The sequence below is a fragment of the Panthera uncia genome, chromosome F2, assembly GCF_023721935.1.
Source record: "Panthera uncia isolate 11264 chromosome F2, Puncia_PCG_1.0, whole genome shotgun sequence".
Taxonomy (NCBI): Eukaryota; Metazoa; Chordata; class Mammalia; order Carnivora; family Felidae; genus Panthera; species Panthera uncia.
This window is the reverse complement of record NC_064812.1, coordinates 81,389,588-81,411,568: the sequence shown is the minus strand read 5'-3', so window position 1 is coordinate 81,411,568 and position 21,981 is coordinate 81,389,588. Positions and strand designations below refer to the sequence as shown.

At 41.0% G+C, this 21,981-nt stretch overlaps 1 protein-coding gene and 1 pseudogene across 1 annotated transcript in view; one reads left to right on the top strand and one right to left on the bottom strand.

Annotated features, from left to right (window-relative positions):
• PRKDC (protein kinase, DNA-activated, catalytic subunit) overlaps nt 1–21,981 on the bottom strand; it is a 214,119-nt gene that overhangs the window by 23,520 nt on the left and 168,618 nt on the right. The window contains exons 69-73 of the mRNA XM_049633721.1: nt 15,945–16,134; nt 10,677–10,851; nt 9,062–9,252; nt 7,884–8,064; nt 6,929–7,089 (exon numbers count right to left, since the gene is read on the bottom strand). Of these exons, the coding sequence (XP_049489678.1) occupies nt 6,929–7,089; nt 7,884–8,064; nt 9,062–9,252; nt 10,677–10,851; nt 15,945–16,134 (898 nt within the window). The remainder of the gene's footprint in view (nt 1–6,928; nt 7,090–7,883; nt 8,065–9,061; nt 9,253–10,676; nt 10,852–15,944; nt 16,135–21,981) is intronic.
• LOC125924901 (alcohol dehydrogenase class-3-like) lies at nt 3,303–4,646 on the top strand (annotated as a pseudogene).

The window sequence follows — 21,981 nt, the reverse complement described above, 5'->3', positions numbered from 1 at the left end:
AGTATAAAAACAGGCATAAGTCTAAAACAAAACATCTTCTCTCCCTCAGTCCTCTCAGTTCTTATTCCAGTGAGGCAACCATTCCACTGTTTAGGATGTTTTGCCTGCAAGTGCACCCATATTCTTTCTTTACTTGAATGGAATCAGACTCCATATACTGTCTGACAGAGATTCACCCCATTCCTTTTAACAGATATATAGTATTCCATTTTGCTTAACTACTGCTATATAATCAATTTTTACGTTATTTTCCAAGTTTTTCTATTATAGATAATGCTATAATGGAAATCCCTACATGTTTATCACTTGTGCTATGTGTGCCCACTGGATAAATTCCTACAGGTAAAACTACTGTGGAACATTAATAATTGTAAAAAACGTTGCTAGATTTCCCTCCAAAAAGATTTTTCAAATTTTCATTTTTAGAAGTGTAATGAAAACTCCTATAACTCAATACCAAAAACCCAAATAATCTGATCAAAAAATGGGCAGCACAGCTCAGAAAACCGAGACTCTCCCCCTAAGTTCAGAAACACGACAGGGATGTCCACTCTCACCACTGTTGTTCAACATAGTCCTGGATGTCCTAGCCTCAGCAATCGGACAACAAAAAGAAATAAAAAAGCATACAAATTGGCAAACTTTCATTCTTTGACAAAGAATGTCAAAGACAAAGACATACAAAGCATACAAAGCAGACATACAAAGGAGACATACAAAGGAGACATACAAAGGAGACATACAAAGCAGACAAAGCACACAAAGACAAACTTTCATTCTTGACAAAGAAGTCAACTTTCATTCTTTGCAGATGACATGATACTCTATGTGGAAAACCCGAAAGACTCCACCAAAAAACTACTAGAACTCATCCGTGATTCAGCAAGTCACAGGATATAAAATCAATGTATAGAAATCGGTTGCATTTCTACACACCAATAATGAAGCAGCAGAAAGAATTGATCCCATTTACAATTGCACCAAAAAACTGTAAGATACCTAGGAATAAACCTAACCAAAGAGGTAAAAGAGCTGTATGCTGAAAACTATAGAAAGCTTATGAAAAAAACTGAAGAAGACACAAAGAAATGGAACAGCATTCCATGCTCATAGATTGGAAGAAGAAATATTGTTAAAATGTCTATACTACCCAAAGCAATCTATATATTCAGTGCAATCCCTATCAAAGTAACACCAGCATTTTTCACAGAGCTAGAACAAACAACCCTAAAATTTGTATGGAGCCAGAAAAGACCCTTAATAGCCCAAGTAATGTTGAAGAAGAAAAGCAGAGTGGGAGGCATTACAATTCCAGACTTTAAGCTGTACTGCAAAGTTTTAATCATCAAGACAATATGGTAGTAGCACAAAAACAGACACATAGATCAATGGAACAGAACAGAGAATGCAGAAATGGCCCACAAACAAATGACCAACTAATCTTAGACAAAGCAGGAAAGAATCTCCAATGGAAAAAAGGCAGTCTCTTCAGCAAACAGTGCTGAAAACTGGGCAGTGACATGCAGAAGAATGAACTTGGACCACCTTCTTACACCATTCACAAAAATAAATTCAAAATGGATGAAAGACCTAAATGTGAGACAGGAAACCATCAAAATCCTAGAGGAGAACACAGGCAGCAACCTTTTTGACTTCAGCTACAGCAACTTCTTACTAGACACATCTCCAGCAGCAAGGGAAACAAAAGCAAAAATGAACTATTGGGACCTCATCAAGATAAAAAGCTTTTGCAAAACAAAGGAAACAATCAACAAAAATAAAAGGCAAGAAATGGGAGAAGATATTTGCAAATGACATATTAGATAAAGGGATTAGTATCCCAAAATCTACGAACAACTTATCAAACTCAACCCCCCCCCCCAAAAAAAAAACGATCCAGTGCAGAAATGGGCAAAAAGCATGAATAGACACTTAGCCAAAGAAGACACCCAAATGGCTAACAGACACATAAAAAGATGCTCAACAATACTCATCACCAGAGAAATACAAATCAAAACCACAATGAGATTCCACCCCACTCCTGTCAGAATGGCTAAAATTAACAACTCAGGAAACAACAGATTTTGGCAGGATGTAGAGAAAGGGGAACTGTTTTGCACTACTGGTGGGAATGCAAACTGGTGCAGCCACGCTGGAAAACAGTATCGAGATTCCTCAAAAAATTAAAAATAGAACTACACTATGACTCAGCAACTGCACTACTAGGTATTTTCCCAAAGGATACAAAAATGCTGATTCAAAGGGGCACATGCACCCCAATGTTTATAGCAGCACTATCAACAATGGACAAATTATGGAAAAAGCCCAAATGTTCACTGACTGATGAATGGATAAAGATGTGGTATATGTATAAAATGGAATATTACTTGGGATCAAAATGGCGATGAGATCTTGCCATTTGCAACAATGTGGATGGAACTAGAGTGTATTATGCTGAGCGAAATATGTTGGAGAAACAAATATCATAGGATTTCACTCATGTGGAATTAAAAAAAAACAAAACATGAGAGTATGGGAAGGGAAGTAAAAAACAGATAAAAACAAAGTGGGAGGCAAACCATAAGAAACTAAATACAGACAACAAACTGAGGGTAGCTGGAGGGGTGGTGGGTGAGGGGATAGGGTAAATGGGCAATGGGCATTAAGGACGGCATTTGTTGGGATGAACACTGGGTATTATATTTAAGTCATGAATCACTGGGTTATTCCCCTGAAACCACTACAACTGTATGTGAACTAACTTGAATTTAAATAAATACATCTTTAAAAATGGGCAGGAGAGCTGAATAGATATTTTTCCAAAGAAAACATACAGATGATCAACAGACACATGAAAAGATGTTCAACGTCACTAATCATCAGGGAAACGGAAATCAAAACCACAATGAAATCTCACCTCACTAGCTAGTCAGAATAGCTAGTATCAAAAAAACAAGAAACAAGTGTTGGCGAGGATGTAGAAAAAAGGGAACCCTCCTGCATGTTGGTGGGAATGTAAATTCCGCTATGTAAATTTGGTGGGAATGTAAATTTCCACTATGGAAAACAGTAGGGAGGTCCTCAAAAAGTTAAAATTAGAAATACCACACAATCCAGTAGTTCTACTTGTAGGATATTAACTCAAAGAAAACAAAACACTAATTCAAAACGATATCTGCACCCTCATGTTTACTGCAGCATTATTTACAATAGCTAAAATACAGAAGCAACCCAAGTGTCCCCTGATAGATGAATGGATAATGGAGATGTGATATATGCATTTAATGGGTTATCACTCAGCCATGAAGAATGAATTCTCACCATTTGCAACAACAAAGATGAACCCAGTGGGTATAAAGCTAAGTGAAGTAAGCCAGACAAAGATTTTACTTACATGATTTTTACTTATACGTGGAATCTAAAAAACAACATAAATGAACAAACAAAAAACAGAAACAGACTCATAAATACAGAGAACTAGTGGTTGCCAAAGGGGAGAGGTGTGGCAGGATGAGCAAAACAGTCGAAGGAGATTAAGAGGTACAAATTTCCAGTTATAAAATGAGATCCCCAGCCTCGTGCGGCCCACTCTGGATGCCTGCCCCTCACTGACCCGAGTCCGAGGACGTGGTGAACCAGGTTATCAAGTGCAAGACTGCAGCTGCCTGGGAGGCAGAAAAGCCTCTGTCTATAGCAGACGTAGAGGTGTCACCCCCCAAAGGCTCATGAAGTTCAAATTAAGATTATCACCACTGCAGTTGGCCACACCAATGCCTACGAGTGGGGCTGATCCTTAGGGGAGTTTTCCAGGGATCTTGGGACACGAACGTGCTGCAATCGTGGAAAGTGTTGGCAAAGGAGTGATGAAGCTGAAGGCCGATGATACTGTCATCCCACTGACATCGCACAGTGTGGAGAATGCAAATTTTGTCTAAACCCTAAAACAAACCTTTGTCAGAAGACAAGAGTTACTCAAGGAAAAGGATTAATGCCAGGTGCTACTAGCCGATTTACTTGCAAAGGAAAGACAACTTTACATTACATGGGAACCAGCAAGTTTTCTGAAAATACAGTTGTGGCTGGTATCTCTGTTACTAAAATGGACCCTTCGACAACTTTGGATGACGTCTGCCTTCTGAGTTGTGGCATTTCAACTGGTTATAGTGCTGCTATGAACAGGGCCATCTTGGCCTAGGAGGAGTTGGATCGGCGGTTATCGTGGGATTCACAAGGGCCAAGGAGTCAAGACCCCCAGGACTTCGGGAAACCCATCCAAGAAGTGTTCACTGAAATGACTGGCAGAGGAGTGAACTATGCCTTCGGGTGTACTGGTAACCCGGAAGTCACAAGAGCAGCACTGGAGGCGTGCCACACAGGTTGGGGCATCGGCGTAGCAGTTGGAGTAGCTGCTTCGGGTGAAGAAATCGCCACTCACCCATTTCAGCTGGTAAGAGGCTGCACGTGGAAAGGCACTGCCTTTGGAAGATGGAAGGGTGTGGAAAGTGCCCCAAAGTTGGTGTGAATATATGTCCAAAAAGGTAAAAGTTGATGAATTTGTGACTCACAATTTGTCGTTTGACCAAATTAACAAAGCCTTTGAACCGATAGATGCAGAAAAGAGCATTCAAACTATTGTAAAGCTTTAATATTTATTTTTTTAATGTTTACTTACTTTTGAGAGAGAGACAGAGCATAGCGGGGGAGGCACAGAGAGAGAGGGAGACACAGAATCTGGGGCAGGCTCCAGGCTCTGAGCTGTCAGCACAGAGACTGACCCAGGGCTCGAACTCTCGAACCGTGAGATCACGACCTGAGCCGAAGTCGGATGCTTAACTGACTGAGCCACCCAGGCACCCCAAACTGTTGTAAAGCTTTAAATTCAACAGAGAAAAATACATCCATCCTTGCACTTAAGTCTGCTGGTCCAGCTGGAACAGCAAGACAAGCAGGGAGAAGCTCTTCCAAGTTTAGTCTCTTAGACCTTCTCTACTCCTACTTCTAGAGTAACCTACTCTGGGGACCACTATGTTGTATATAATTCATAAATCTCTAATCAAGGACAAAGCTAATATAGTCATGAATTTATTTTCTGAACTCTCTTTTACATGAATAATTGCTAGCTCATTAAGGAATATTCTAACATAATAAAAGTAATTTCTTCATATGTGAAATAAATGAGTATGTCATGGGATAGTAAAGTATAGCATAGGGAATACAGTCAATAATACTGTAATAACACTGTATAGTGACATACGGGAATTACACTTATCGTGATAAGCACTGAATAATGCACAGAATTATTGAATCATTATACTGTATGCCTAAAACTAATATCACATTGTTATGTCAACTTAAACTTCAATTAAAAAAAATGGATTAGATTGACTAGTTTCCAAAATCTTTTCCAATTCTGGAGACAATCAGTTTTTTAAATTTATTGTCAATTTGAGAGGTGAAAAATACCTAATTTTAATTTTCACATTTCATTATTAGTGAGGGTACACAGTCTGTTTATTTTCCTTACATATTTAATCATACATGTGTTTCCTCTGACAATTTTCTACTGTCTATTTATTTTATAGAGGCAGACATCAGCTCTTTTTTTGTTTGTTCCCCTGGATAGAAGTGTTGATTATTTTCCTTTATAGCTTCTGGTTTTTCTATAGCTTCACTCCAAGGCCATTTTTAAATTTGCTCATGTTCCCCACCGCCCCTGCCCCCGCCCCATGCTTTTTACTGTGCTAGTTTTAAGATAAAATCTGATGCACTTGGAATGTTGGTGTAAGAGTGAACTTGTCAAGCTTCCTCCTTTCAACTATTAAATGAGGAAAGAGCAAAGTGTGTGGGGATAAAAGGCATCAGTCCATATAGCCACAGGGAGTGCTCAATAACGGTTAGCTCCTCATCCCTGGTGCCATAACAACATTGACTGAACATTCCATTTATTTCCTCACAAATTTGAAATGCTATTTTTATCATATGTAAATAAAATATTATTTTGGAAAAACTAAAATCATAACTTATTTAATGATTTCTTCATTTGTCTTTAAGGAAAACACATACACATATATATACACTACATTTCTGAAGTTACTTTCATCTCCTTTTTAGGATCTTTTGGAAAAATCCCTACTCTTCCACAACCAGAAGAGGGTCAGAGGGTGTAGTATAAAGCCCTGCCAGGCACGGAGTCTCCACAGCTCAGATACCAGCATTGTTTAAAAATACACGATGTAAAGCTAATAGAGTACTATGCTACCCTTTTTAAACTATCATATTATTAACTCAAAGCCTGGCCCTATTTTCTAGTTAAACATCTAGAAAAGTCATTGAGGAGTCTTTCAGATGGCCCCTATGACAGGAAGGCAGCAGGCTGATGCAGACCTGTGGGGGAGGCCTTCATGGGACACACGAATGGTGAGCAGACCGTGTGGGGGAGTGCCCGCGCACCTGGTTGTTCGCCGCATGCTCAGAGGACTCAGAATCCTGTGAACACGGTGCTGCCAGAAGGCACTACGGTCACGGGGGTGGGAAGCCAGCTGAAATGTACTCCCTCTCCCTGAGATAAATAATAAACTGAGCATAAGGCACCAACAGATGTTCCAGACTACAGCTTACTCGTTATGGGCAGCAAATTGTGTTCCAGAAAGTTCCTGCCTCTGTCCCAAACATAACTCCTCCTCTTCCTGGGGTCCTTGTTCAGACACAGTGTTCTTATCAACACCCACAAAGGAAAACTGGTAAATGTGAACACTCTTTTATATAGCTGTATACAACTTTAAGTTCTATGTTTTTGGAATGTAGTAAAATTCAGTCTGGCTAGGAAAAAGTGTAACTTGTGCACCACACATACTAACGTGTTTAAATATAAACAGAAACATGTCTTCACGTACTCTAAAGTTGTCTTCACCAGAATTCAAATACTAACCTCTTTTGTCATTAGGCTCAGGGTCTCCTCAGGATATAGCTCTATAATCTGCAGCAGTCTGGGAAACTTCAGCCTGGCTTCACTGGAATGCAATTTTAAAGCTTTCAACATTTTGTCCACCACAAGGGCTGGATACATCTGCAGTTCTACAGACTCAATAACTACCAAGGACAGGAGAGAAGAAAAAATGGTCAATATATCCACTTATATAAACTGTAAAATTTAACAAATGACTATATTTCCCTTTTTAGTTTATATTTTGTATTATGTCACTGTTCTCTTTTTCACACGTATTTAGATCAACCAACACCAGACGTAGTTTTGGGCCATATGTGAAAGCATCCATCTTGAACCTGACTCTTCTGTTAGATCATGCATTCTGCATGAAGTGCAGTTTGCTTCCTGGGCTGGGTGGGAAAACAGGGCAGCTTCTGGTCACTGAATTTATTTCAGGAGCAAGAGGCAGGCCACGTAGCCAATATGACCAAAGCAACAAGCAAAATGTAGAAAGTATAAACTAAACAAACGGAAAGAAAAATGATAGCTAGACTCTGTGTTGTCTGAAGATGTCACTGCCTCTTAAAAAGACAAGACCTTGGGGCACCTGGGTGGCTCAGTTTAACGTTCGACCTTGGTTCAGGTCATGATCTCAAGGCCTGTGGGTTTGAGCCCCACGTCAGGCTCTCTGCTGTCAGCGCAGAACCCACTTCAGATCCTCTGTCCCCCTCTTTCTCTGCCCCTCCCCCACTCGTGTGTGTGTGTGTGTGTGTGTGTGTGTGTGTGCGCGCGCACTCTCTCAAAAATAAATCAACATGAAATAAAGGGCAAGACTTTTCTCAGAATAACTGTCACTTAAAAACAAACAAGCAAACTGGAAACCTAAAATATCCACAAAAGTCTTAAGACTGGTTAACACAGTGTGACAAACTAAATGGCTTTTCCTTCTGTGATTCACCTGAGGCACTCTCCTCCTCCTTGCGAAGCTGCTGGTCACAGAAATCCACCAGTGTCATGTAAGCCTCTGTCATGCTGGCTATAGGCCCCTGGCCCTTGATGGAAGGCTGGGCCTCCTCTTCAGCTGTCCGTACGGCCTCAGAAAGGTGATGGAATGCTCTCTGGTATAGACCTGCAATCACCTAGAATTCACAGAGGTCTCAGAAAACCTGTGAGTACGGCTGAAGTTTTCTTGAAGAATCCTACTTTCTACTTGTGATGATACAGAAAGATTACTTGTGATCACAGAAAGCTGGTTAAATGGAAAAGGGAGTTTGTCTGCCCTGATTGTGAAACAGTAAGTGATTCCAGTACGATCCTCAGTACTTTTAAAAATCAGATGGTCCACTAATCATGCAGAACTGGCACCAAAGGTCACTGGGGGTCATATGGCCTGTCCGAAGAAGAGACAGAAGATGGTGCTTTAACCTCGCCACCCTGCACAGATATTGCTAACACTGTGGAGGAAGAAGGCAAGGCTAACAACTGAAGTAAGATGGGCACAGTGAGATGAGAAGCTGCTAACTATGGAAAATAAAAATTCATTTTAAAAAAGCTAAGCAAAGCAGACACTACATAAAAAAGGGCAGAAAAGCCTGGTTTGCCCCACAAGCTAGTGGGATGTCTGAATGGCGGCTGGTGGTGAAATTTCATTAAAAAAATCCATGGAAGAACTGTTCCATTCAATCTGACACAAATTTCTGATTTTTTTTTTTTTTTTTTTGGGACAGAGAGAGACAGAGCATGAACGGGGGAGGGGCAGAGAGAGAGGGAGACACAGAATCGGAAACAGGCTCCAGGCTCCGGGCCATCAGCCCAGAGCCTGACGCGGGGCTCGAACTCACGGACCGCGAGATCATGACCTGGCTGAAGTCGGACGCTTAACCGACTGCGCCACCCAGGCGCCCCAAATTTCTGATTTTTAATACTAAAACAGTCTGTATTGTTCAAATAAACAGGAAACACATGGAGTATGTCAGTTTTCCACATAAGAAACTTGGCTGTGCATAACTGTCAAATATATTTCCAAACACAAAGCAATCATCATTCTTCATTATTTCTTTCATGTAGCTAGAAGGCTGCACATTATAGACACACAACACACAAACATAACAAGCTCACTCTTCTTGTGTTCATTACCTTGTCTGTATTCTCTGAACCGGATCCAGAAAGGTCCAAGATTCTTCTAGCCTTGCTTTCCTCGATTTCAGCAAGGCAGGTTGGTTCCCTGCTGAGAGCATCAGCTATGATTCTGTAAGTTGTACCCAAGAGAATGTTCTGGTCATGGAAAGCCAGAACATTTTTGCTTAAGTAACTTGATATGCTCTCACCTGTTGGATTAAAAACATACAACACACATGATTTTCTCAGAAATAAATGAATGCCATAAATTAGAAAAAAAAGATATTCATAGCGTACAAAAGTTGTTTTCTATTAAAAAAGTAAAATAAATCTTGAAAGGATAAGAAACTGACTTCAAACATTGGTTAGGGAATTTCTTGAATTCACATTAATGAAAAATGTTCTTTGTTAGCAGTGGCTGTATCAACGCCTACAGAAGCTAAGCAATTAAAACGCTGAATAAACTTTTATTCAAGTACCATCGTTCTGCATTTTGTCAAAGCACCAAATTCTCTAATCATGCAGAACTGGCACCAAATTCTCTTATAAAGAAAATGGCTCTTTTTAATGTGATTTGTGCATGTATCTTAATAGCCCAGAGTACATTTTTAAGTTGATAATGTGGCCTATAGCTGATAACACCACAGATGCTACTACATTCAAAGGTCTAGTTCTATGTCTTACTGTGTGGTTCTAGGAAAGGAACTTATTAGCCCTGGTCAAGCCTGCAGCTTGCACAGGTGTGAGAAGGGACGCAAGCAAAAGAGAAAGGGCCGTCACCTAGCAAGTCCCGTCAACTACACTGCCATGTTCATCTGTCCATGAAAATTCTCTGCCAGATTTCCCTCAGATACATAATCAAAATTACTGGCCCTGTTATTTCACAAGACTGTTACAAACCACCGCCATACTAGGACACTAGAACTGGGTCATTATTATGAGCACTAATGTTTTCTCAGGATCAGCAAACTCCTCCTCCTCTCCCCTATTCCCCCCACCAAAAAACCCTAAAAATATTTAAGCAATCATAAGGGTGATGTTCTAACCCTGATCAAATGGAAGTCCTGTTTCCCCTATTTGCATTTCGACTGAGACTGATATCTGATATAATACCCTGTCCTATTGAAGAGTCAGATTTGGGAATAGGATTGTAAATACTGTCAATAACAGTGCCATGTACCCTTGGACACAGGGCAGCAGAGCAGGTGGAGCGGATCCAAAACTCTCAAAGAAAAAGGTTTTCTCCCCTCAGCCTTAAAGGCTATGTTATTATAAAAAGAGAAGAGCTGAGAGAAAAAAAGGCAGTTCATGTTCAACTTTTTACAAGGCAATTCTTATAAGTAAATGAGGTTTTCAAAATAATTAAGCTATTAGATTCATAATTTGCATAAGTATTAAAGAAAAAAAATTTAATTTCAATTTTATTTGATCGATAAAGAAATAAAATCTCCAAATACCACATTCAGTAGCATTACTAAGATAAAAACTACCTTGGCTCCAAAGAGTAAAACTATCACAAGATTTAATTCGCAAATATAAGATAAAGCGGCAAAAGAAGAGTTCTCATAGACACAGAGACGTAAGATAAAACAGTGCTGCTGCACGTATTTAGGTAGGAAGAGCATCCTGGTACCCAGCAAGGAGACTGTTTTCAGCGCCGTGAGGACCTGCTCGGGGCAGCTCTGGGCCCGGCTCCGGCTGTGGCTGAGCCGGGAGTAGCTGTGCACCCACTTCACCTGCCAGCCATCTCTTGTTTTGGAGTCTCTATGCAGCTCCTTCAGTAGCTTCATGGCAAGTGAGAAATTGTGCTACAGAAGAGAGAAAGAGCTACGATGACATACAGGTGGTAACTTAGAAATAAAACTATTTAACGTGAGTTTTTAACTGGCCTGCTTTCCTTTTTGCATGACACAACTCACCTTAGAGCAGCGAACCCCTCCTCCACTTAAATTATGTAGATGTGTTCTTATTTATCGTGGGGATAGATTCACATTTAAAGTGTACAATTCTGTGTCTCTTAGTCTATTCACAAAGTTGGGCGACCATCACCACTATCCAGTTCCAGAACGTCTGATCAACTCAAAAAGAAACCCTTTGTCCGTGAGCATTTGCTCCCCATTCCCCCTGGCCGTGGCCAAACCACTAATCTACTTTCTGTCTCTGTGGATTTACCTATTCTGGACATTTCATGTCCGTGAAATCAGAAAACATGTGGTGATTTTTACCTGTCTCCTTTCACTTAGCATAGTATTTCCTGGGTTCATCCATGTTACCGTTTGCATCAGTACTCTACTCCTTCACATGGCTGAATAACATTCTACTGCATGAATACAACACAGTTTATTTACCCATTCATCTACCAACAGATTCTTGGGCTGTTTACACCTTTTGGCTATCTTGAATACAGATACATACAGATTTCTGTGTGGACACACACTCTCTTTTCTCCTGGGAGTGGAACTGCTGGGTCACATGCTAACTCTACGTTTAACTTTTCAAGGAACTGTCAGACTGTTCTCCACAGCAGCCGCACCATTTCACGCTGTCATCAGCGCATGAGGGTTCCAATTTCTCCACATCTTCACCAACGCTTGTTACTGTCTCTTTGGTTACAGTGGGTGTGAAGTGGTGTCTTGTGTGGTTTTGATTTGCATTTTCCTGATAACTAATAATGTTGAACATCTTCTCATGTGCTTGTTGACCATCTGTGGATCTACTTTGGAGAAATGTCGATTTAGATCCTTTGCCCTTTTTTTTTTGTTGGGTTGTTTGAGTTTTTGTTGTTCAGTTATAAAGAGTTCGTTAGGTGTTCTGCATAGTGGATCCACAGCAAATATATGATTTCCCAGTATTTTCTCACATTATAGCAGTTGTCTCATCACTCTTTGTAGTGTGTTATTTACGGCACAGGAGTTTTTAAATTTTGGTGTATAAATGTTGGTTGTCGTGTGGACGTCTTTTGAATCTTCCCTATCAAGGTTCAAAGACATTTTCCTCAAACTGGTGCCTTCGTAATTACCCCCCTTCCAACTGCAAAGGCTAAAATTCCGAGGCATCCTCAGCTGCACCTTCTCCATCATTCCCAGCGTCTCTGGGCTTCTTCTATCACGAACAGAGCATCTCGCACGCTGTCTGCGTTCCCACCACCACCTCCCTACATTGAGACTTCACAGTCTCTCTGCCTTTTCCCCGAGCAGCCAATCTTCCAAACAACTTCTGACGTAGTCAACATGTTCAGAGCAGACTTCAATTCCCAGTTTCTCACCTCCATGATTTTGTTTGAATTCATCTTGTATCTGTAACATCTTTCTCTTTTCTTCACGTGCAAACCCTGCTGTTTCCATAAAGCCTTGCCCAAATGCCTCCTTCTCCAGGAAGCCCTCTTACCAGGCAGAATCTCTCTTGTTCCCTGGGCTCTCCTAGCATGGTGACCTCTCTTTTCTTTGCCCACCTTGAACTTTTGTTGGGTCAAAGTGCAGCTCTTGTTCTCTCGCCAGACAGTGATCACGGAGAGGAGGAACAGTAGCCTTTACCCAGACATTGCTGGGTACAGTTTCTGAGCCGCACCGTGCTACTCATCACTACTCACAACTTCCTCCCCACCAAATTCCTAACCTCAAATCACCCCATTATGACCACAAACCCAGTCTATTCACCAAACTCCTGTTATGTCTGTTTTATAATCTTAAGACCTCTGGTAACTTTACCTGCCTTCTTTCTGCTTCCACTTCCTTCCATGTGCAATTAAGCCAGCCACCACTTTCTTAGCAAGATCATCAGCCGTTGTCCCTGTGTTACACCCACCTGGCAAAACCACACTCCGGGTGTATCGAGGGCATGCCTCGTCCGCTCCTACACACTTACAGATGCACCAGAGACACAGTAGCCAGGCTCTCTGTGTGCCCCAACGGTCCTTCCGTGGCTTTCCAGGCCCTCCACCACAGTCCACAATAGCCCACCACTCTCTCACTGTCCTCAGCTCTCCTCAGCTCAACCTCTGCAGAGGGCCTCACTGCCAGTTCTCAGAGAGAACAGATGAGCTCTCCCACTCACCTTTGCCTGAATCCTGTCCCCGCAAACTCCACAAGAAATCCGATTTCCCCAGTGACGTCCTCTCTCTCCCTAGAATTAGGCTTTAAACACCCTCAGGCACCTCCACCCTAAAGACCAAACTCCTCCCTGAACCCACTGGCTCCTCTGCATCGTGGCCTCCTTAGGGACAGCCTGCGCTCACTGTCCCTGAATCTCTACCTTCATCTCTTCTTCCACCCATTATGATCTGACTTCTGCTCTCGTGAAATGATTCTCACCAAAGTCAGCACAAGCCTCCCCTCAATGCAAGGGCACTTTGGTCTTTGCACACCCTTGCTCTCCCAGGTAATGACTTCTGCCCCTTCCTGTGGGCTCAGCCCCTCGGGGTCATCATCTAATGTCACCGTTTGGTTTCGGCTCCTTTGTGGGCACCTCTCCCTTTGCTCCTCCCAGAGCCGTCTGTCTGTTTTGGCAACTGGTCTTGGTCGCCTTATCCACTCCAGACAGTCCACGTGCCAGTCACACGTCATACCTCTATCGCAAGCATAATTCTTTTTCTCCAGAACTTTAGATTTCCTACATATAAATTATCGCATAGAAATCACGACCCGCTTGTCTTAAACGCCTCACAAATTCAGGATGTCTTGAGATGAATGCACCATCGGCCACACAAAACACTCCTCCTCCTGCACCCCATCCACCAAACGACACAGGGGGAAGCAGAACCAGTCACACTGCCTCATCCACGCCTCCTCCTTTTTCTTGGAGGAGAACCTAGACTGGCTACCCGTATCCATCACGTGGACTGATACTGGGCAAGGCTTTGCCCTTCCTCCAGTCTTTCTCCTCACTACAATCGGAATACTGTTTTAAAACTGCATATCTAGTGCTCGCTTCGGCAGCACATATACTAAAAAACTGCATATCTGGTCACCTCGATCCCAGGGCTTCCTGCACAAAGAAGCACGGCCTTTAAGTAGGGGCTAAAGTTCAACCGTTGCTCCACTCAAAACACCAACTGCCCCGAGCCACTTCTGGGTCTTATATGTTATTCCCTCCACCCATCTCACCTCTCAATTCCCAACTTAGCTATGACCTCCTACTCCAGGAAGCTTTCTCTGTTTCCGTAAGGCTGGGTCAGGTGTCCTTCCCATGTGACTGTCCTCTGGTATTATTGTACTATAACTGCTCGTCTGTATGTCTATATTTTATTCACTTTAGTATCTCCAGCACCTAATGGTGTGCTTGGTAATGAAAAAAAAGGCAAAACTCAAATTTCAGTTCTGCTACTTTCGGAGAGTTTCAAAGAGCATGGGCAGGTAAACTGAAATGCACTGAAGGTTTTATGTGATCTTCAGACTAGAACTATTTTTCTCTCTTCATGTCCAATATTGCTGGTACTGGTACTACCTCTCTCTAGCCCTTATTTATATGGGAACATATTGTTGACAACTTCCTAAGAAAAGCCAGCGTGCCACATGGAAGGGTTTTAGCCATCTTAGTAATCCTTACACATTTCTAAGTAATGCACTTGCAGCTCACTTCCTTCCCCTCTCTCACCAGAACCCTCTCCCCGTTTGGAAAGTCTGAGCAGTAGTAGGGAGCACACATGTCTCTCCATCTGGCCCAAGCACCCTAACTTCCTGCTGAGAAGCCACATGCACTCCTCTTTAGCCATGTGCCTTAGAAGATGGCCCCAGTTGCAAGTAGAGCTAATGAAAAGAATCTTCCTTTTTTCTGCAAGGAATAGAAACGGTTTCTAATTCCAAGAAGATGTAGTAAGGAGGAAGGAAGATATGAAACATCCACAGCCGTTTCCAACTACAAAGGGTAAGCCTGGGGCTGCTAGACAGACCTACTACATAAGAATCGGAGAACAGGGGTGCCTGGGTGGCTCAGTCAGTTAAGCACCCAACTCTTGATTTCAGCTCTGATCATGATCTCACAGTTTGTGGGATTGAGCCCTGCATCGGACTCTGTGCTGACAGTGAGGAGCCTGCTTGGGATTAGCTCTCTCTCCTCTCTCTCTGACCCTTCCCCACTCATGCACACTCTCATCCTCCTCCCCTCCCTCTCTCTCTCTCAAAATAAACAAACTTAAAAAAAAAAGAATCTGACGGCAAAATCAGTATGGTAGAAGAGAGAACTGAAGGAGAGAAAGCAGGCCCTTGCTGACAATATATTTCAGAGTATCTGAAAGCCAGATCTTCTAGACTTTACCCATAGGAACTAACAGATTTCTTTTATTCACCTAGACTGCTCTGGGTTGGGTTTTCTGTTATTTGAAATATACAAATCCCTATCTGATAAAATACCCATCTCAAAGAAAAACCGAGAAACTAGCACTTGAACTTACAGAAATATTAATTATTTCTACTAGAATAACATTCTTTGCTTTATAATAGCAATCTATCAATATAGGGTCATTAAAAGAGTAAGCTCCCCTAGTATATTCAAATATGATTTAAGTACATGAAAAATATGATTTAATATTTTATATACAAAAAATAAACCTAAATATATTTTATATTTTATTTTATAAATAAATAAATATCTTATTTCCATGAAATAAACCTAAATATAATTTGTAACTAACTGGCAAACATTCATTTTGTTAAACAGGATCCAATCTGATATTGGGTTTATTTTCTTTTTTTAATAACAGAAAATAATTATTTTCTAATGATTAACAAGTATGCAATAAACTTTAGAACTTTCTGGATAATTTTAAGTGTTTCTTCAAGTTTACTTTCTTTTAAAGAGAACAAAAATACTAAGTACTCAATTATCTTTGAGCTTCAGATTTTAGGGAAAAGTTTAAAAACCAGCTAATTTAAAGAAATAGAGGACTACAAATATGAGTACTCACCTGCTTTCTTGCACTTTCTACCATCTTCATTTTCATAGAAAACATACAGTTCTTAATCAGAGAACAGACCTCTTCTCCCTGTTCCTGGACTTCCATCCCATCACTGGGATCTCCATCACCATCCATGGACATACTATGATCATCTGGAGGAAGAATAAGTTTCTCCTCGATTTTGCTGAGAAAGAAACAGCTACAAAAAACAAAGAAAAGTGAGAGTTAATGCCAGAGATTCATGAAAGAAATCTTGGACATACAGTAAGCTACTGGATGGTATTGATAGAAATTCTACAGCTATTAAATTTTTGCTCATTTTTTAGACTGTAAATGTACACTCTAGGCACCAGATTTAATATCTATTTTTAATTAACCAACTCTTTAAAAGATATTTTTCTAGATATCATTTACTGCATACACCTCCACAAAATAAAGCATTTAAACGCACAATGTTCTCTCCATGAATGGGTGACATGACTATGTTGGCTCAGAAGCCATTTCCCTTTTCATATCTTCCAATCTAAGGTCCTACCCCAAAGATGAAAATTGTAAAGCAGCAAACAGGTTATAATCACTGGGAATATGAAAAGATAATGCTATATTGCTACAAAATTATTTTTATTTGTATTGTAATTTACATATCTGACTCTGTTCCAGTGATTTCATTTTCATTATTTTCATGTTAGTAAACACTGACAAAGGCCCTTAACATATACAATCCATCCCTGATCAATATTGTGGTAGGGTCCCCTCCCTAAGGAAAAACAAACAAAAAACAAACCACAAGGCAACCTGGTTATATGCGTACATGAAAACATCTCTCACGACCTTGTAACATGAGACCACTTAATCTAATCAGACTACATGTTTGTGTTACCATATATGGGAGACAATAACTACACCACGTAGCACTCTGGCCTCAGTTCTTTGGGTAGGAACCCAACTGAGCTGTGCCAGCACGAATAAAGTTGCTTCCTGGAAAGACAAGCCTCAGGGTCACGACTCCCTGTGTGAGAATCCCGTGACATTACTTGGAGGCTCATCCGGGATTTGGAGATGGTGCGTTTCCACCTCCTTTGCCACTGGGGATACGAACCTCAGAGTGCCGGGGGAGGCAGCCTCACCAGGGGCTAGCAGACCGCTAGATCCACAGGAGACTAGCCCTCCTGGTGTGTCAGGATGAGGATGCCGTGTACACCAACGGAACCTGTGAGTCCTAAGAACCAGCTCAGGGAGTGCCGCCCATCAGACTGGTAAGAACCTGGGTTCGTTCTGGCAGACCTCCACTGAGAGGCAGAAGGGGAGCCTGATCACCTCCCAGAGTTGCCCTAATCATTCCATAGGGATGAGGAACAAAGCCACAACTCTAAGGTGCTGAATGTAGGGTGGTGGGTTGGAGTTGCTGTGTGACTGTATATGGGGACTTGTCTCTCATTCATTTCCTGGGTCAATGACTATGATAATTAGAGCCAACTGTCTCTGGTTATTCAACCTCAGAACAGGGACTTTAAGGAATATTCCCAAAGAGCTGCTGAAACTCCCTTTGTTTTGGAGAAATTCCTTGTCTCCTCCAAACTGACATGGACTGCCTAATTCCACTAGTGGAAAAGAGAACAAAAGAAACCTGGAGTCTGCTCCTTTGTCCGAGCTGACAAGATTTAAAACTGGGAATTCTCTTTCTCTTCCTTCTGCTGGCACCTCGTCTCTTCTGCCTTTCCTTACCAACCCCCCCCCCCCCGCCCCCTCCTATTTCTGTGCCACCTAGGGTGAGGCCTACATAATTGGCTCCTCCTCCCACTCTAGAGATAGAAGTTGTGGAGCAAAGACCACCCATTTCAGATTTCCCCTCCAGTTCTCTAGGTAAAAATTAACCATGGGGAACAAACTGTCTTACATGGACCCAAGTAAAACGTATTCAGTGTTTATGCTAATTTAAGTTTATTGGTTTCAGACAATTTTAGCAACATTAATTTAAAAAAAATTTTTTTCTACCTAGATTTGCTGAAGGTCAAATAAGCTTGTTATCTCTGTTCCAATTTATCAGCTAAAGAATGACTTAAAGTAATGGTTAACTTTACCGGTCTCATAGTTTTCATAGGTAATTGTTAAGATACCTTTCAAAGTCTTTAGTAACATAAAATGTTAAAGTTTTTGCTTGCATGATAAATTAGGATTACATTCACTGGATATCATGCGAGATAAGAGACTAAAGCACTAATTACCAGATGTAGGTTTGTGGTTCTGACTTGTTGCAGAGAAACCAAGGATATTTAGATCTCTTGGAAAATATGCCTCATGCTTAACTGATTCATAAGTTTGCCATCTAAGAAACTCTAATGTAACTGTTATAAAAATTATACCCAATACAACTGCCAGAGCTCTTAACTTACTAGCCACGCAGCAAACCAAAATGCGCAAAGCTATCTACCAAAATCTCTTGGCCTTAGATTATCTGCTTGCTTCTGAGAAAAGAGTATAGAAAGTTTAACCTGAGCAACTACTGCCTACAGATAGATAATGAGTAAAAACTCATAGAGAAGATCACAAATCAAATAAAAAGGATTGCTCATGTCCCCATCCAGACCTAGAACGGTTAAAACCCTGGGGAGTTATTTGGAGGATGATTTTCAACTTCTGGGGGATTCAAAACTCTCATAAAAATTATCTTCCTAATTCTGGGAGGTTACTTAATCCTACCCTGCCTAGCTCCCCTGGTTACATGGTCTGTCTCCAGTCTCATTGAGGCCATGATTGAAACAAAAAAGATAGCCACTCATGTAATGATGTTATGAAAATATAAACCTCTAAACAAAGATGATACTCTTTGACCCAAAATAATAGAGGGGTCCAAGCATCAGAGGTGGGAATGTGATAGGGTCCCCTCCCTAAGGGAAAAAAAACAAAAATCAGGGGCGCCTGGGTGGCTCAGTCAGTTAAGCGTCTGACTTCAGCTCAGGTCACGATCTCTTGGTTCATGAGTCCAAGCCCCGTGTCGGGCTCTTTGCTGACAGCTCAGAGCCGGGAGCCTGCTTTGGATTCTGTGTCTCCCATTCTCTCTGCTCCTCCCCCACTTGCACTCTGTCTCTCTCTCTCTCAAAAATTAATAAACATTAAAAAAAATAAAAACAAAAAACCACAAGGCAACCTGGTTATATGCGTGCATGACAGCATCCCTCATGACCTTGTAACGTGAGACCACTTAATCAGATTGCATGTTTGTGTGTTACCATATACGGGAGACAAAGAAGTAGAAAATACATAAAAAACTACACTATGTGGCACTCGGGGCTCAGTTCTTTGGGTAGGAACCAAACTGAGCAGTGCTGGCAGAAATAAAGTTGCTTCCTGGAAAGAAAAGCCTCAGTGTCACGACTCTGTGAGAATCCTGCTACAATATCAATTAAGTTTTTGTTCATCTAGCAATTAATATCAATTTTCTTTTTTTTTTCCTTAATGGTTATTTATTTTTGGGAGAGAGACAGAGCACTAGTGGGGGAGGGGCAGAGAGAGAGGGAGACACAGGATAATCTAAAGCAGGCTCCAGGCTCTGAGCTTTCAGCACAGAGCCTGACACAGGGCTTGAATTTAGGAACTGCAAGATCATGACCTGAGCCAGAGCTGGATGTCTAAACAACTGAGCCACCTAGGCACCCCTAATTTCAATTTTCTTAGAAACACTGTAGCCAGAGAGACTAGCATGTCCCACACATCTTTCGTTTTGTTGTTGTTATTCCCAAGGTACAGGTCTTTCTAGTCATCTGCTTCTGCGCTCCTGGCTCCCTACCTAATCTACAAGGGTCCCTGCCCTCCCAAGAGCTGCTACAGTTAAAAAAAAATTTTTTAATTAAAAAAAATTTTTTTAATTTATTTTTGAGAGACAGAATGCAAGCGGGGGAGGGGCAGAGAGAGAGAGGGAGACACAGCATCTGAAGCAGGCTCCAGGCTCTGAGCTGGCAGCACAGAGCCTGATGTGGGGCTCTAACTCATGACCTGCAAGATCATGACCTAAGCTGGAGTCGGATGCTTAACTGACTGAGCCACCCAGGCTCCCCTAGTTGCTACTGCTTTTTAAGCTTTCACTGGTTTTAGTTGAAAGAATAAACAAGCAAAAGTTGTGTAAGTAAAAGTTGATAAACATTTGAGGAAATAATTTATGAATGAAACATGAATGTTACACTATCAGAATGAGTCAAGTGCTCTGGGCTCTCAGAAATGGAGGAGTGAGGTGGCAAAAAGGGGAGGTGGATACGTTTTCACAAAGTGAGATGGACTTTTTCCTGGGCTTTGAAAAATAGCCAGGTATTTTTCGATTTCGATTTCAGGTATTAGAGGAGGTAAGGAAGTTCCGATAGAGGAAACAAATTAAAAAAGGCAGACAAATGCTGTGGTGTATGACATGTTGTTCTATCAGACTGGGGAGGATGGAACCAGGGAGAGAACCATCTTTCCACAAGTAACAAGAGTCCCCCTCTTATATGGCAATGTAAACATCTTACAGACCACCTTTCTGCTGATAATTAAAGCTCTAGATAAAATACCAAATACAACCACCTGAAGTCACGGAAAGTAAATACAGCGTGGGCAGGGAAGTCAAAGCTAGGAGAAGGTGTTGCCATTTGGATGAGTTTCTGGTTTTCTCTTTCTTTTTCCGGTTTTGCCTTGAGGATAACCTTAGCTGCTGAGGGCTATGGTAGCCTGAGTGACTAAGATTCTGACAGGAGCCCTGCTGTATTGTGCCCAGAGAAACCTAGAAGGGAGCCTAGGCAGACCAAAGGCTGCAGTGAGAATCCTCTAATTCTGTATATGAAGCCATACAAGTTTCAGCCTGCCTCCTGAAGTATGCATGTTCAACACTGACTGGAGACAGTGAAGAAAACTTGAGTACTCAACTGAGATGTGAATCAAGAAGGCAAGACAGAGTCCACTGGCCAAATCTAACTGCACTGATAGCTCGCTAAAGCAGTTATTCCTGGGAATTATAAAAGGGATTAGAGTATACACAAGATAATATTAACAATTTCTAGATCCGAAATTAGTTGCTATACAAAGAACCAGGAAAATGTATCCATTGTCAGTGAAAAAGACAGAAAACAGATGTCAACTCTGAGATGACCCATACGCTGGAATGATCAAGCAGCTATTTTAATGATGCTCCAAGAGAGCAAAACAAAACCATGAATAATGAAAAGGCAGCTATCTCAGTAGAAAGTATGAAAAAAAGACAAATGTAAATTTTACAACCCAAAAATCCACTAATTAATAAAAGATTCACTACACTGACTTAGAGAGGAATTAAGAAAATACAGGAAAATGACAGTGACTTTGAAAACAGTTCAACAGAAATGATTTAATCTGAAGAATAAAGAGAAAAAAGATTGAATAAAAAATGAATGGAGCTTCAGGGACATGTGGGACAATGTCAAAAAGTATAATATATGTGTAATGGGCACCCTACAAAGACAGAAAAATTATAGCAGAAGTATTTGAAGAAACAATAACCAAAAAGCCCCCACATTTAGTGACAAAAATGTAGATTTGAGTAGCTCAGTGAACCTTAAGTGGGTAACTCCAAAGGAAACTACACCTAAACATATCATAATCAAACTGTTGATTACCAATGATAATGAACAAAAATCTTGAAACCAGTCAAAAAGTATGATAGATTAAACACAGGGGAACAACAATTTGATTAATCATGACTTTCTTTTCAGAAACATGAAGGCCAAATGATACTGCTGAGGAGGAAGGAGGGATCCACCCAGAATTTCATATCCACAGAAAATAAAAAAAGTGAAATAAAGGTATCCTCAGATAGAGGAAAACAATAAAAGGAAAATAATAAAGCTAAATGAATGACAATAAAGATATGGAGATCTATGAAGCATCAGGAAAAGAATTCAAAATACTTTTAGTGAGCCAGAAGAACACAGACACAGACAATTAAACGAAATTAGGAAAACAAATGTATGAATAAGAAGTTCAACAACGACAAAAAAATAGAAACCATAAAACAAAACAAAAAACCAGTAATCCTAGAACTGAA